General features: G+C 37.5%; 1 protein-coding gene across 4 annotated transcripts in view; it reads left to right on the plus strand.

Moving 5' to 3' along the window:
* The window catches only part of SLX4IP (SLX4 interacting protein), an 88,120-nt gene that overhangs the window by 62,233 nt on the left and 12,723 nt on the right, over positions 1–13,164 (plus strand). For all 4 annotated transcript variants that reach the window (XR_014317212.1, XR_014317213.1, XM_082757151.1 and 1 more), the window contains exon 8: positions 12,424–12,533. Coding sequence is in view for 2 of the 4 variants with exons in the window: in XM_082757151.1 (XP_082613277.1) it covers positions 12,424–12,533 (110 nt within the window). In the remaining 2 variants the exon portion in view is untranslated. The remainder of the gene's footprint in view (positions 1–12,423; positions 12,534–13,164) is intronic.

Consider the following 13,164-nt stretch of genomic DNA (forward strand, 5'->3'; position numbering starts at 1 on the left):
TAGATATGTTAAAATATACTTGACATCTTAAAAAAATAAATAATTAAATAAAAATCTAAACCTTGTACTTAGTATTTTTTTCATATCAAGCAGATTTGTATTTGTTATACTAAATGCATATTATCTTGATTCTTAAACTGGTAAATATCATTAAAAGATGAAGGAACAAGGAAATGTTTTTCTCTTTCACGGAAAAAAATATAACTTTAGAAGGATTTTGCTGTTTTGGAAAGTTATTACTTTTCAGGATCATCTTGAAAAACTATTTAGATGCTTTAAGTAGAAAATCCTGTCTTAGTGTTTTGAGTAAGAAATAATTATTTCTTTCTTGTTTAAGTAGCTCTTATGAGATATCAAGTTCTCTCCTTTAGTATGTGTATTTTGTTTTGTTTTTCTTTCCAAAGCTTTTTTTTTTTTTTTTTTTAGTTTATTTCACATGACTCTGTGTAGTAAGAAGGTAAATGAAAAATAAAACAATATGGACTTCAGCTTGACTATTTGAAAAATCCGTCTGATCTATGGAAACTCCTAGTTGTTTAAAAAGGGATTTCAAGCATTTTTGTGTTTAAAAACAACAACCAGTAAAGAACAAACAAAAATCTCTGTGGGATCATACCCTAAACAATAATAAAGCCTTGGGAGTTTGCTGTATTTACAGATGCAAGAGGTGCACACAGAACTGGCTGGCACGGTCAGTGCGGCGTATTGGTAGGAGAGAGTAAGATAAAGCTATCCCTAAGCCATTATCGCTGATTTGAAGAACTAACAAAAAGGGAACACACTCCCAGCAAATGTTTCTGAGAATCATCCTGACTCTTGACATACTAACTTAAAGGACCCACTGCAGACTGTTTTGTTGACCCAATACTTCTACAGCATGTTAATACCAGGTTTGTCCTAGACTACAGTTCGGTGCTTTGCCAAACTGGGAGGGTGTTTGGTTGCTACTGAGGGATAATTTTAGGTTTTTCTCACTCCAGAAGCAAAGACTAAGGATCTGCACTGTGTGTGCTTTTCCCTATGCAATTTAGCCCTGAGTGTGCTTGAACTCCAAAGTAGACTGCAAAAGACCACCCAGAAGACCTTTCTGTTGATAGACTCCAGTGTATTCTGTCATGGGCTAAAAATGAGGCATATGTTTTGTTTTCCTCTGTCCGTTGTTTGGGTTTGAATCATTTCATAATGTTGTATTCTAGTTCTTTTAAATGTTTAATCAGCTTACACCCTTGGTTTGAGGGTCTATCTGTGTTTTATAAAAGCAGTTGACTCTGTGTTAACGGAGACTTTGTCACATTTCAGTGTTGCTTATTGTCATTGCGATTGACTTAGTCAAGGCTTAACAATTTTCATTTTTGTTTTACAACTACTTTTATGAAGTTTTATGGTTTGGGTCAAACATTCTTTCCTGAGCTCTGTCAAGACAAGTCAGGCTCGATGCCTTCCTTTCCAATTACTTTGAACCAATTTTATGTCAGCCTGATATGCATTTCTTTCACTTATTGCAACTCTTTTTTCATCTATCTTCAGCACTTTGTCCTTCATCTTTTCACTGTCTTTTAAGCTATTTTGTTTCTCCTGGAATAGAGAGTGATTAAATCAAGAGTGCCAGGAGTTGTAGCCAGAAAAAAAAAAAAAAAAAAAATCTTATATCCTACATCTTGGGAAAGTTCATAATTAGATTGGTTTTGAGATATTCGCAAGCACAAACCTTAGCATCAATTGCTGAGAAAAGCAATTTGAAGCCTTCTGCGATGCATCCTGTAAGACCAAGAAAAAGGTGGCTTAGGCAGTCTCTGTCAAATTAGCTAAAGCAGTTTAAGTTAATTGAAGATTTGAGAGCACTTCTAAGGAGTACAGTTGAAATAAAATAAAATCTATTGATATTTAATTTTCTATTTTCTAAAATCTGTTTAGAAATGGGTGTTCCTGTGGCCATATCTAAGAAACAGGCTGCAGGCAGTAGTTATCATTTCGGAAGAAGGGAAATCTTGTTTAAAGAAACAGAGCAAGTTATTGAAAATACATAAGCAAATTGGAAGTCTTAAGGAAAAGATGGAAGAATAGCTGGGCTGATTAATGCTAAGTATAAACGTAAAGCCATTGTTTCCTGTTTTGCAAAACTATGTTTGTAATCTTGAATAGTTTTATCTTGAAAAAGAAGACAGCTTTGGGAACATGGCAAAAGAGGAAACCCAAGGAAGTAAAAGAGCTCTAGAGAGATTAGTCATTTCTGTAAAAATGACGACATTTTCATGATTATTATGTAGAGAGCTAAAATGGAAAATTGGAAATAGGTTATCTGAAGAAACAGTGGAAATGGGTGGAAGGCTTATGGAGGCTTGTGAACATTTAAAAATGTGCTAACAATGGTGTATTCATTGATAACCACATCAGCTTTATACTGGAATCTATGAGAGGAAGCAGTTATAGGGAAAGCATGAAGGAGGTTAAGCTAATGACGGAAATTTGAAATTATTATTCATATGAAATCAGAGAAAGTGGGTAGTAGGGGATCCTGGTTTGACTAAAAAGATCTTAAAGTTTCCACTGAGCCTTGTTAAGTTGCAAAGAAAATTATAGAAAAATTAAAACTGTTTTCCAAACAGAATGTTCCTCTTAAAAACAAAACAAAATAAAACAAAAAATAGGTACAGTAGAAGAAGAAAAATGCTAGAGGTATGCCCTGTGCTTTTTAAATAAAACAACCCATTTCATCATCTTCATGCATGTCTGGTTTTATGAACTGTCATTGTGACATACTTTATGCACGTTACAGAATTTTCTTTTATTGAAACTAGTATTACGAGAGTGCAGGCGACATAATTCGCATGAATTTTGATTATGCTGGGAAGAGGCTTTTGGTCCTTTCATGAAAACGTGTACTCTTAGCTGTAATTAACATGAAACTTAGTATTAGAGCATGCACTGCTGCAACAGTGTGACTGTTGGAACATGGAATGAACAGGAAACCCATTTTTTCAGGCAGGAGCAATTTGCAAATTAATAAGATGATTTTATGTGGAATCTATCTTAATACTTTAAAGTGATATCAGATTGAGTAGGGGAAGAAGGAAATGCTGTGAAATACAGTCGTGCAAATTGCAGTGTATAAAGTGCTAATCTTGGCGTGAAACTGCGTGTGTATCTATAATACCAGAGTTAAACTGCTGTAGCAATGGGTTACGACCAACAAGTCAGTCCATATTCTCTCCAGTTCCAGCTACGTATCCCTTTCCTTTCTGGTTACAGTGGACCAACCAAATGATCCTTTGTAGAGGATGAATTAGTTCTTTGAGTTGATCTAGCAGAATATGACATATTTGCGAAGTCTCTGTTTAGTTTGTTGTTTTTTTGTTTTTTTTTTCTTTTAATTGGAGGATTAGTTTTCCATCACACCAGTTTACTGAACCAATTTGTCCTATAATCACAAAGTTGTTGATGGCAACACAAAAAGTGAGACAAAGAAGAGAGCAAGATCACCCCTTTAGGTAGCAGCTGATAGCTACCTTTGTTTGCAAGTAACATCCAAAACACATGTAATATTAACCTTTGTTGTAATATTTGCTGTGTTCTTCAGTTTCATTAGCCTGTTTTAAATTTCATAAAATCAAGTTTTCATTTGTTTTCATATAACATAACTTTTATTTAGTTATTAGAGGAAATGTATATAGAGGAAAATATCATTATGCTGTAGTTTGGTAGCTGTATGAAGGGCATTTGCTTCTTTTAAATGGCAGAGAAGGGAAAATGCAAACTAACAAACAATATCCGCATACCACATAGTGGAACAGCTAAAGATTTGCTTTTCTCTGATTTTCCGCTTTTGACACTTCCAGATTTTGTCTTCTTTTTATTCTCATCCTTCATATTCAGCTTGAGCTGATGCTGAAACACGCAGTCCCTCCTGCTTTCTCTTCCTTTCTCTGAGCCCTGCATTCTTGTCCTTAGCATCTGTCAGTATTGGCATGTGTGGAGAGCTGGAGTAGTTCACTGATTCCTCTGAAAACAAGTTTTGTTTCTTTTTTTTTTTTTTTTTTTTTTGGTGGTTGTTTGTTTTTTGCATGGTTAGCTTTCAGCTGGATAGCTTTGGTGGCCAGGCTCTCACCATGTGGCTGCATAAACGCTGCTGTTGGACCATGTGTTGGGCAGGGATGAAACTTCCCTTTCAATGTCAGTGTAGCTTTAAATTATCTTGTATCGTAAGACTGCTCTTTCAGAGAATTTACGTCACAAAGTAATGATACTAACATTTTTTACTCAATCATAAAGAAGAAAGCTACGGCAGTTTGAAAATATTCCCTTTTTCCCAGCTGTCTGCCTTTTCTCCTTGGAGATTAACACTCCTATAACAGAGTTTGCCAAAAGGTCCGTGTGCTTGCACCTCATCTTGCCACGTATTAGTCCTAGGGATTCATGCAAACCAAACTTTGCTGGGTTTTAAGCTAACGCTGTGAACTGGGAGCAGGAGCAGCTGGGCGTGCGTGTGTGCGCTCCCTTCTGCCAGCCCTGCTGTGGGGGCAGGAAACTCCTGCGAAAGGGGAGGGAGGATACCTGAGGGTGGCAGTGCTGGAGGTTGCCTCAGTGAGATTTGTCTGAGCTTGTCTTGGTTTCTTCGTATAGCTTACAAACTGACTGATTTATTTTTTTGCATGGCGAAAATGTAATAGCTGTCAGCTGTTTAATATTCCAGAGAAGCGGACCAATGATGAAATGAAATTCGACACGGTTATTTCAATTAGTCAAGAAGACTTTGGAGAATTTCAGAAAACGCTCACAGAGATGAGTAAAGGGCATTGGGACTGTAAATGAAAATCATCTGTCGATAAATGCAAAGTACTTTACTGAAAAGAGCAATTACAGTGTTCATGCATGCTGCTGAGTTGAATAAACTAAGATCTCTGGAAAAAGGCCAAGATACTGCTACATGGAACTGACTTAAAAATCTTTGTTCAATAGCATTATTTATCTGAAATGGAGGCAGAATTTGAATGTATATAAGAAATTAAATAAAAAATAACACTTGAATTGTCTTAATGCCAGTAAGCAAGTTGAATACCTCTTCATTAGAACATCGTGTACCTCAGTGCAAAATACAGATGAAGGGTAGTAGTAGGACAGAGGGTCCTATAGCTTGAGCATGAACGATTAAGCACATAAAATGATTTCCATATGAAGCAATCTTCAAAAAGGAGGGACAAATTGAGTAATCTTTTACTGATTTTACTAGTTGCTTCTTATAAGAGTAATCCAGTTGATTTAAATGTAACTACTTAACAGTGCTCACAAGAGCTCATTTGTCAAAGCCTTGTGGTTATTTAAGATATTATCATCTGTCATCATCCTTTCACCTCCCTCATTTTGCTCTCCCCTCGTGCTCTTGCTGTCCCAATTTATCCTGGTGGTTAATGCGGATTTGAGCTCTGATTCTAGACTTTTCATTGAATTATGTTCTTTGCTCCTGGCAAACTTTGAGAGGATGGGCACCTCCAACAAAGGTGCAGTGTGGAAAGCTGGCATTGATAATGTTTAAAACTGCAGCGAGCTAAAGGTTTTATTTAGTCACTGTGCATCTATGAGAATTTAATAACTAATACTGAATAAAATCTGACTGCAGCTTTAGATAATAATTCTGTATATTCATACTGTGCAAAGTATATGTCTAATTGTTTTTGTTGTTTTAAAGAGCAATTTGTTCCTCAACTTCTGACATAAAGCTGTTAGAGCTAATAGGAATTTTATAGCTTGGCTGAAATGTAAGCTGAAGCATATGATGGTAAGCTGCGTGGAATTGTACAGATCAATTGGGTCGTTCACACCCAAGCCTCACTTTCTGATGTGCATTTTTGCACATATCTCGTTGTGTACAAGTTTCTATTTTGTTGTAATAGTGGCAATAACCTGACTGAGTTTGGAAATGAATGTCATGGTACAGAATGCATTTTGTTTTTATTTCCTCATATTGCATCATTAATCCCTAACAGAAATCTTAACAGGTTGTTCTGTCATTGCAGGAACTTAACAAAGCAGCTTTCTTTGGTATTTATTCTCAGTCATCTTTTGTCTTCTGCCAGTCATCAGCTTTCACTATCATACCACTGATTTCCTGGCATATTTCCTATGCCCCATCCGCCTGAATGACCCCAGTCCCTGCTCTGGTCTCCTGCAACAACTGAACTTCCCTCTGTGGAGACATTTATAAGGGTTTAAAACATTAAAAATTGGAAAGTTGTTTCCTCATTTTCACTTTGCTTTAAACATGTAACAGCTGACTGGCTTTGAGGCCTTGGTGAGTCTGTCGTATTTGCATGAGATTGACCTGTAGGTTTAGAAATTATCTGGAAGGACCAGACCACAGTGTGAGCTCAGAAATCTTGGGGGCTTGGGGGGGACTGAGTGTTTTGTTCTGGAAACCAAGCTAAAACATCAGCTACATTGTTGAACAGTAATTCTTCCCTAGGCTGTGTGGTTCTGCCTATGTTACATATTTTGCTTGTATATAGCCAACAAGATCAAGAATATGTGATTCTTTCCAAGGTATCCTACAGTTCTTAAATGCTATTTTAGTTGTATAAAGAGAACAGTTGTTTGGGAAAAAAAAAAAAAAAAAAAAAAAAGGTGTATTCTGTGTAGATTTTTTTGTAAAGAGCCTTACTTTTCCAAATACTCATGTGATGATTACCAGTAGATTCCTTCTCTCATAGTTTCGTATGTTGAGGGATGGGTTTGAGCTCCATATAAAATTGCTGTTGTCTTATTTTATTAAAAAGGTCTTTAAAGTATGTGTTATATATAACATATACATGTTTTGTATGTGTTTGTTATCATAATGAATAGAGGCAGAAACCTTAAAATTGATTACAAAGGTTGGCTTAAGATGCATGTTTTTAAAACATTGTTTTTCTTAAAAAAAAAAAAAAAAAAAAAGCTTTTTTTTTTTTTAGTGTCCTTACAAGAGGTTATTTTCTTTGAAAAGCTATTGTCTTTTCCTCCTTCTTATCAGTGGACATTCTCTCAGAAGATAGAATCTGAGTCTTCTACCATCAGTGTATAAAATCAGAATGATTAATAGCTCAATTACTTAACATTAATTTTAACACTTTTTGCCTTCAAGCAAATACACACAGAGTGTATCACGTGCTTCTGAGTATGTAAATAAATCATTTGTTTCGGGAGCACCTTCCGTGCCTTTAGAAAAAGCTTTATGAATGTTCTTTCTACCTGTACTACACATGTCAAGTTTTAAACAGCTGCCCCTGTAACTTTGATATTTTTTTTTAATATAGTATCACAGGTTTTTTATGCCATTTGCAGCTTATTTTTATTTATTTTTATTGCAGGAATTTTTCTATTATTTTCCATTATTCAGCAAATGTTCAAATGTAAACCTAGATAACTTGGAATTTCCCAAATTCAGAACAGTTTGGGATTTCTGCTATACCCAAAATATCATTACCCATCCCCTCCCACCCCTCCCCCCCCCAAAAAAAAAAAAAAAAGAAAAAAAAGAAAAAAAAAAGACTACTTGAACAGCAAGAAGGAATTTATTTTCCTCATAGGAGACACTTGCTCTAAACCATGCCTTTGGAGTGTGGGGAATTGCTAGGAGTGATGTATCAAGTGAGAAACTTGGGTTCAGACCTTGTCCTTTGGACACTGGGCCAAATCTTGGACTAAACAGTGCAGACCATAGGGACTTGATGAGCAAAAGCTTTGTAGTTGAGAACCTGCAGACTGGAATCAAAATGTATGTTGGTAGTAGGTAATGCAGATGGCTGATCAGGGTATTAGATTTTGCTTTCTGTGCTATGCTATTAGCAGGTTACACACTGGAGAGATGCCATTTTCTCTAGTTTCAACTTTTTTAGAAGAATGTATTTCAAAACCTTCAGCATTCCTTAAAAGTACCTGCTTCAGATGGTGAATAGGTACACCCTTGTACAGCGTGGAAAGTCGTCCTTGCTGTTTTTTCGTGCACCTTTCTGACACACAGAACAGGACAGCCCGTTTTAAAATGTAGAGCAATATTCTGCAAGTCCAGTCAAGGAACAGTATTTCAGGTTGAGAATGCTATTCCTGTCTGTACTTGGGAAATGACTGGGAATGTTTTACAGTGGGGTAGGCATTCATAAGTAGCATCTGTAGGACAGATCAGCTGCTATGTTGGAAACACTGAAAAATTTGTCATGGAGTCATGAAATGAGATGTAATTGGAAGATTTTTCTTCAGACAGGATAGCGCACAAGACTAGACCCAAAGTCCTGCCCTCGTCTGTTTTCTATCAGATTATAGTACCTGTTCATTCTTCACTGACAAGCCTCCCCACCTGCTTAAGTCGCCCCTTTCTATTTACCAGTGTGCAGGGAGTCCTGTATGACCTCTCTGATCTGATGGTCATCTGTTATAACCATTTAGCAACCTAAAGATTAGCCTATATGATTGAGCTCATGATGCTGCTCAAGTGACATTAAGAAATATCATGCAAATGCAAGCTCACATAAAGCTCCCAAGAATAAGCATTTTGTTTCATTTCTTTTACTGATTCTAATTTTATTCAATTATGTGTGACTGGGATAATACTTTATATCCTTGCTTCATTAGCATTGTTATATTCAGCCTGACATTAGGTGCTGTCTCACTGCGTGTGCTGTACGGGGCCTCAGTGGGGACGGCTATATGGCGCTTTGATACTAAATATGATTTATTGGACCCATTGATGTTTTCTATTAAGTTTGTTTGATGAGCAAGTTGAGCCACATTGATAAGTGCAGCTCGGGAACAATGTGGTTTGTTTCTTTTAACCAGACATGAAATGTAATTAGCCCATAGTGTTACTTGATTGGTACACAAGCATGTGCCACCGTTAGTGTAATAGGAAATAACTGGAAAATATGAACCCCAACCAGAGGAGGGAAGGGGGCGGCATTGTTCAATCTGAAAATTTTTCTTTCAGCCCAACATCCTAAACCCTCGACTGAAAAAATGTTTGTATGAGCAGTATTGCCAGGCTGACTTGTGAAAAGGCCAAAGCTTTTATTCTTCAGGATAGTGAGTTATGAGGATTCTTGACAAGTGCGCATCCATAGATAGTTACTTTGCAGGTGTTTACTGCTGTATTGCGAGACTAGGTTGTCCTGGTGAGAGCTGCAGTTGGTAGTCACCCCACTTTTTGATGTTTCTGAGAGTTTCTTTTTGATTTTGAGTTAGAGCATAGGTAGTACAAGAATGGATTTTCAATTTGACAAGCTTTAAAGTAAGTATATCCTGTGCCTAGCAGTCATGTTTCTGTGCAGGTCTTAGCAGAGAATTCTTTTTTTCCAGGCATCCCTTTGGATAAGGGTCTTCAGAGGAGGTTCTGTGAGGTCAATATTATGAACAGGTAGGGTAGGAAGTCTTTGTAAGCTTCATTTCTGCAGGCCCTTCTTTGCTGAGTTTTAGTGACAAAAAGGAGCGAGCTTACCCTAGGATTTTAAGAGCACAGATTTCTAATAGAACTTGGCAGTTCAAGGGCTAAAGAAGCATTTTAATCTTTTGTGCCCACCCAGTCTCTATACAAATGTAAATATGTCTGTCTTTAACAATTTGCCAAGAAATGTGGTTTTAATTTGTTCGCAGCAATCCCACTCCCTGCAGCTCTTTCAGAGTCAAGTCACAAGTCTGGCGGTGCTTTGACGTTTTTCTCTGTCATAGTGTCATTGTTTATATGATGTCTGCTTCTGCTGTCCTCCTTTTTATGCCTGGAATATTTTTCTTTAATTATTTCACTGCCTAAAAGGAATTTGGGATTACTAGACAGGATGAGAGCAGATTAGCTTTTTTTTTCTTTCTTTAACAAGTTCTGGAGTTCCCATAGGAAATAAATCGTATTCCCAAAACAGGCATGGTTTTTTATTTTTTTTAATTAACTAAAATTATTAAGTCTAATAAAGAAAATAAAGGAAGTATCACCAGTAATGGCTGAGTGTCTTAGTAGTATATGGAGTGCCCATTGTTGTTATTTATGACTCTCTTTGCCTTCTATTGTGGACTTACTCCAGCCTTAGGGAGTTTACATCACTCCTAATAGCAAAAGGCTCTCTGGTTCCCACAGAGTCTTTCAAAGACTGACTCATATGCCTTATGTTAATTGTTCAGCTCTCAAAATACAGCTCTTACAGGGTGTGGTTCCAAGGGGAAAATCTACTGTACTTAGAGGGCATGTTCAGAAGTGTTTCACATATAAATCATTTTGATTTTTTATTTTTTAATGCCTTAACCCTTTTCTGTCACTACATTCTGCGATAAATTATTGGAAAACAAAACAAAAGCTTGACGATAGTGTAGTAAGGGAATGTGTTCGCCCTTCACCTCTGGCCCGCTAACTTCCACTCTGACTCAGCTCAGAAGCGAAATGGCTTTGTTGTCTTTGCTCCTCTCCGGGGTCTGCTCATCACACACTGCAATGACTGCACATTCCAGGCAATGACCATTCCCTGCTCACAGGGTGATCCAAGTTAGAACTGAGTTACTGCCTACCTGCAGTAGTAAGGATGTGTGGATAGGAACTGTCCACAACCCTCCTTTCTGCGTCGGCACAGGGGCTTTTGTACAAAGTGCTGCTTTCCACCCATTGTTTACCACATCTAGAAGAATCATCTCTGTGGACTGGTGATCCTATCGCCGTCTGCCTCCCTGAGGTCTTCAGCCGAGGGCTGAAGCAGATGTAATGTAATTAGCTTCCCCAGTTACCATAAATCACAACGAGGGAAGTTCAAATGCTTCTGCGTGTACTTCTTTGGCTAAGTAAGAGTGCTCTCCGACTGCTGCGGTACAGAATTATTGTGCAAGAATCTTCAGTCTGAGCAGCAAATGTTACTGGAAATCAGAATAGTTGCTACAGGCTTTAGAGTCTATGCCTTCCAAAATTAACAAAGCTCATTAGTATCTTGATATTCCCTTTTTTAATAGCTTACAAAATACAAAGATGTTTTAAGTCAAGGGGCATCCATGTCTCTAGCAAGAATAGAAGCAGCAATTTATCCTTCAGATTAAACTAGTTAGGTTTGATTTTTGAGGTTGAAATCACATTGCATGTATGTCCCATGTGTTTTGTGCCTACTGTAAGCACACGTGTTGCAGCATCAGAGCACAGAACTTCATGTGTCTGTTAATACACACAAAAAGATTTGCACAATTTGCCTCTGAAATGAAGGCTCAAAACAGCTGTAGTTTTTTAAACAGTCAAAATGGCCCTTTTTCTTTGCCTGATTACCCTCTTTCTGCTTACAAAACAGGCAGCTGATTACACTGACTTATTCTTCTGGAGTAGAGGTGGGATTTACCCTCCTTGTCTGTAAAACTTAAAATAAAATGGGCAGGGCTTAATCCCGTGTAAGTGACAGGTTTCTGAGCGGTGTTCCAGGCAGCAGTCATGTACATGCTTTGGCCTCGTGCCTCTGCTGTCCCTCTGTGCTTCGGTTCTTTCATACTGCCTGGCTCCACTGCGCTAGGTTCACAGTGCGGATTGGGACGGCATAAATAAGCAGTCCCTACGTTTGATGAGCCCCAGTCAGAAGTTGCATTATTCAGCCTGATGAAGAAATGTTATCAAAGAAAAGGAGATACACAAAGCCTCTTCTCTTCTTGACTTTGCCACTTTTTTTTCCTCCTCTCCCTAGCCTCAGAGATGATACTTTTTTGAAGCATGTGGTTGTTAATAGTGAAGTCAGCAAATGGCCCTTCCCTCACTGAGATTGTTTCATTGTGAAAGGAAATGCTCACAGCTTGAAGAGAGAGCATTTTCCTTCCCTCCCTCTCGCCTCAATCTCATATTATATAAAACTATGGTACTGCTGTTAGCTGAGACCAGAAAGAATTCCCCTGTTGTCCTGTAGTAGCCAACCACTACAAGCTGTGAGCGTTTGAATGTTAGTATTAAAAGTTTTAACCCTTGCCTTCTTAAATGAGTAAGTAATACTCTGTATATTTTCTGTAAGTATGGAAAATTATGGGAATTCTTCTGAGAATAAGTGTATAGACCACTGCGCCAGTCAGTCTCTTCAGAAAAAAAACTGACAAACATGCTCCTGTCTGCAACAGAGATTCCTGGCATTTGTCACAGTTTGAGCCACAAAGATGTCAAATATTTGCCAACGGTTTCCTCAGATGGTTTGGAAAGCTACATCCTTTACATTGCAGTCTTGTTTGTTTGCGGTATATTTTAGCATATGAAGTATGTTCGCTGGGAGTCTGAAAAGGGAGTGAACTGACTAGACTCCCAAATATTAAAAGATTAAAAATAATTCTGTACTTAGCCATTTCTTTTAGACTGCTTGGATCAAAATAATAAAGAACATCTGTACGTCTTAGTATTAGAAATGGAGCTTAATGTTGAATAATCATAGCTTGATGTGTCATGTTTTAAACCTGTGTTTTCTTTTGGAGCAGAAAGAAGAAGTTTCCAGTGGGACATCTGAATATTTTACTGCATCTGCTGAGAACGGAAAGCTTAAGATTAGTCTGAACGAGCAGATAAAGCAAGACATCTTGAAAGAAATGTATGTCGCTATTGTTTCTAAGCTGTTACGTTTATAATCTGATAAAATTTGGGTGAATAGAATCTAGCCTATGGAATAAAATGTCAAATAGTATGAACTCCTCTGTAAAATATTATTTGAGATTGTTAAGAGACTACTCCTCTAGTCTGAATAAGCACATAAAATGATCTTTGTTATTTTGTACAGCATGAAAAAAGCTATTACAACCCACATAGATATCTCACATAGCATGCGGCAGAACCAAAACAGGGTGTTTTTTTCTTGAAAGCAGCTCTGAGCCAAAATAAATAAGTGATGTTTGAATCTGGTGAAAAACACTTGCAAATATATTTTTTGTTCGTTTTGAGAGTCTGCAGCATACCACAGTATTAGTCTGGATCTTTGGACACAGCTGAAGAGTGCCATGTCGATGTGGTGTAGTGGATGGGGAGGGTGTGTGGGTCAGCTGAACGTTTTGCTGGTCCTCTGCTGTACCAGGATGCCATTGGTAATTGCACAAACTGCCAGTAGTTCCAAATGTTCAGTACATCAACTGTGGAATCAAGGAATTGCTGTGACCCCTGTCAACTTTTATTTTAACCTGTGTTGTTTCATCTGTGATGTCTTTAGAAGGGAGATTGGATTTGGAGTT

Source organism: Aythya marila, assembly GCF_965140915.1.
Source record: "Aythya marila genome assembly, chromosome: 3".
Lineage (NCBI taxonomy): Eukaryota > Metazoa > Chordata > Aves > Anseriformes > Anatidae > Aythya > Aythya marila.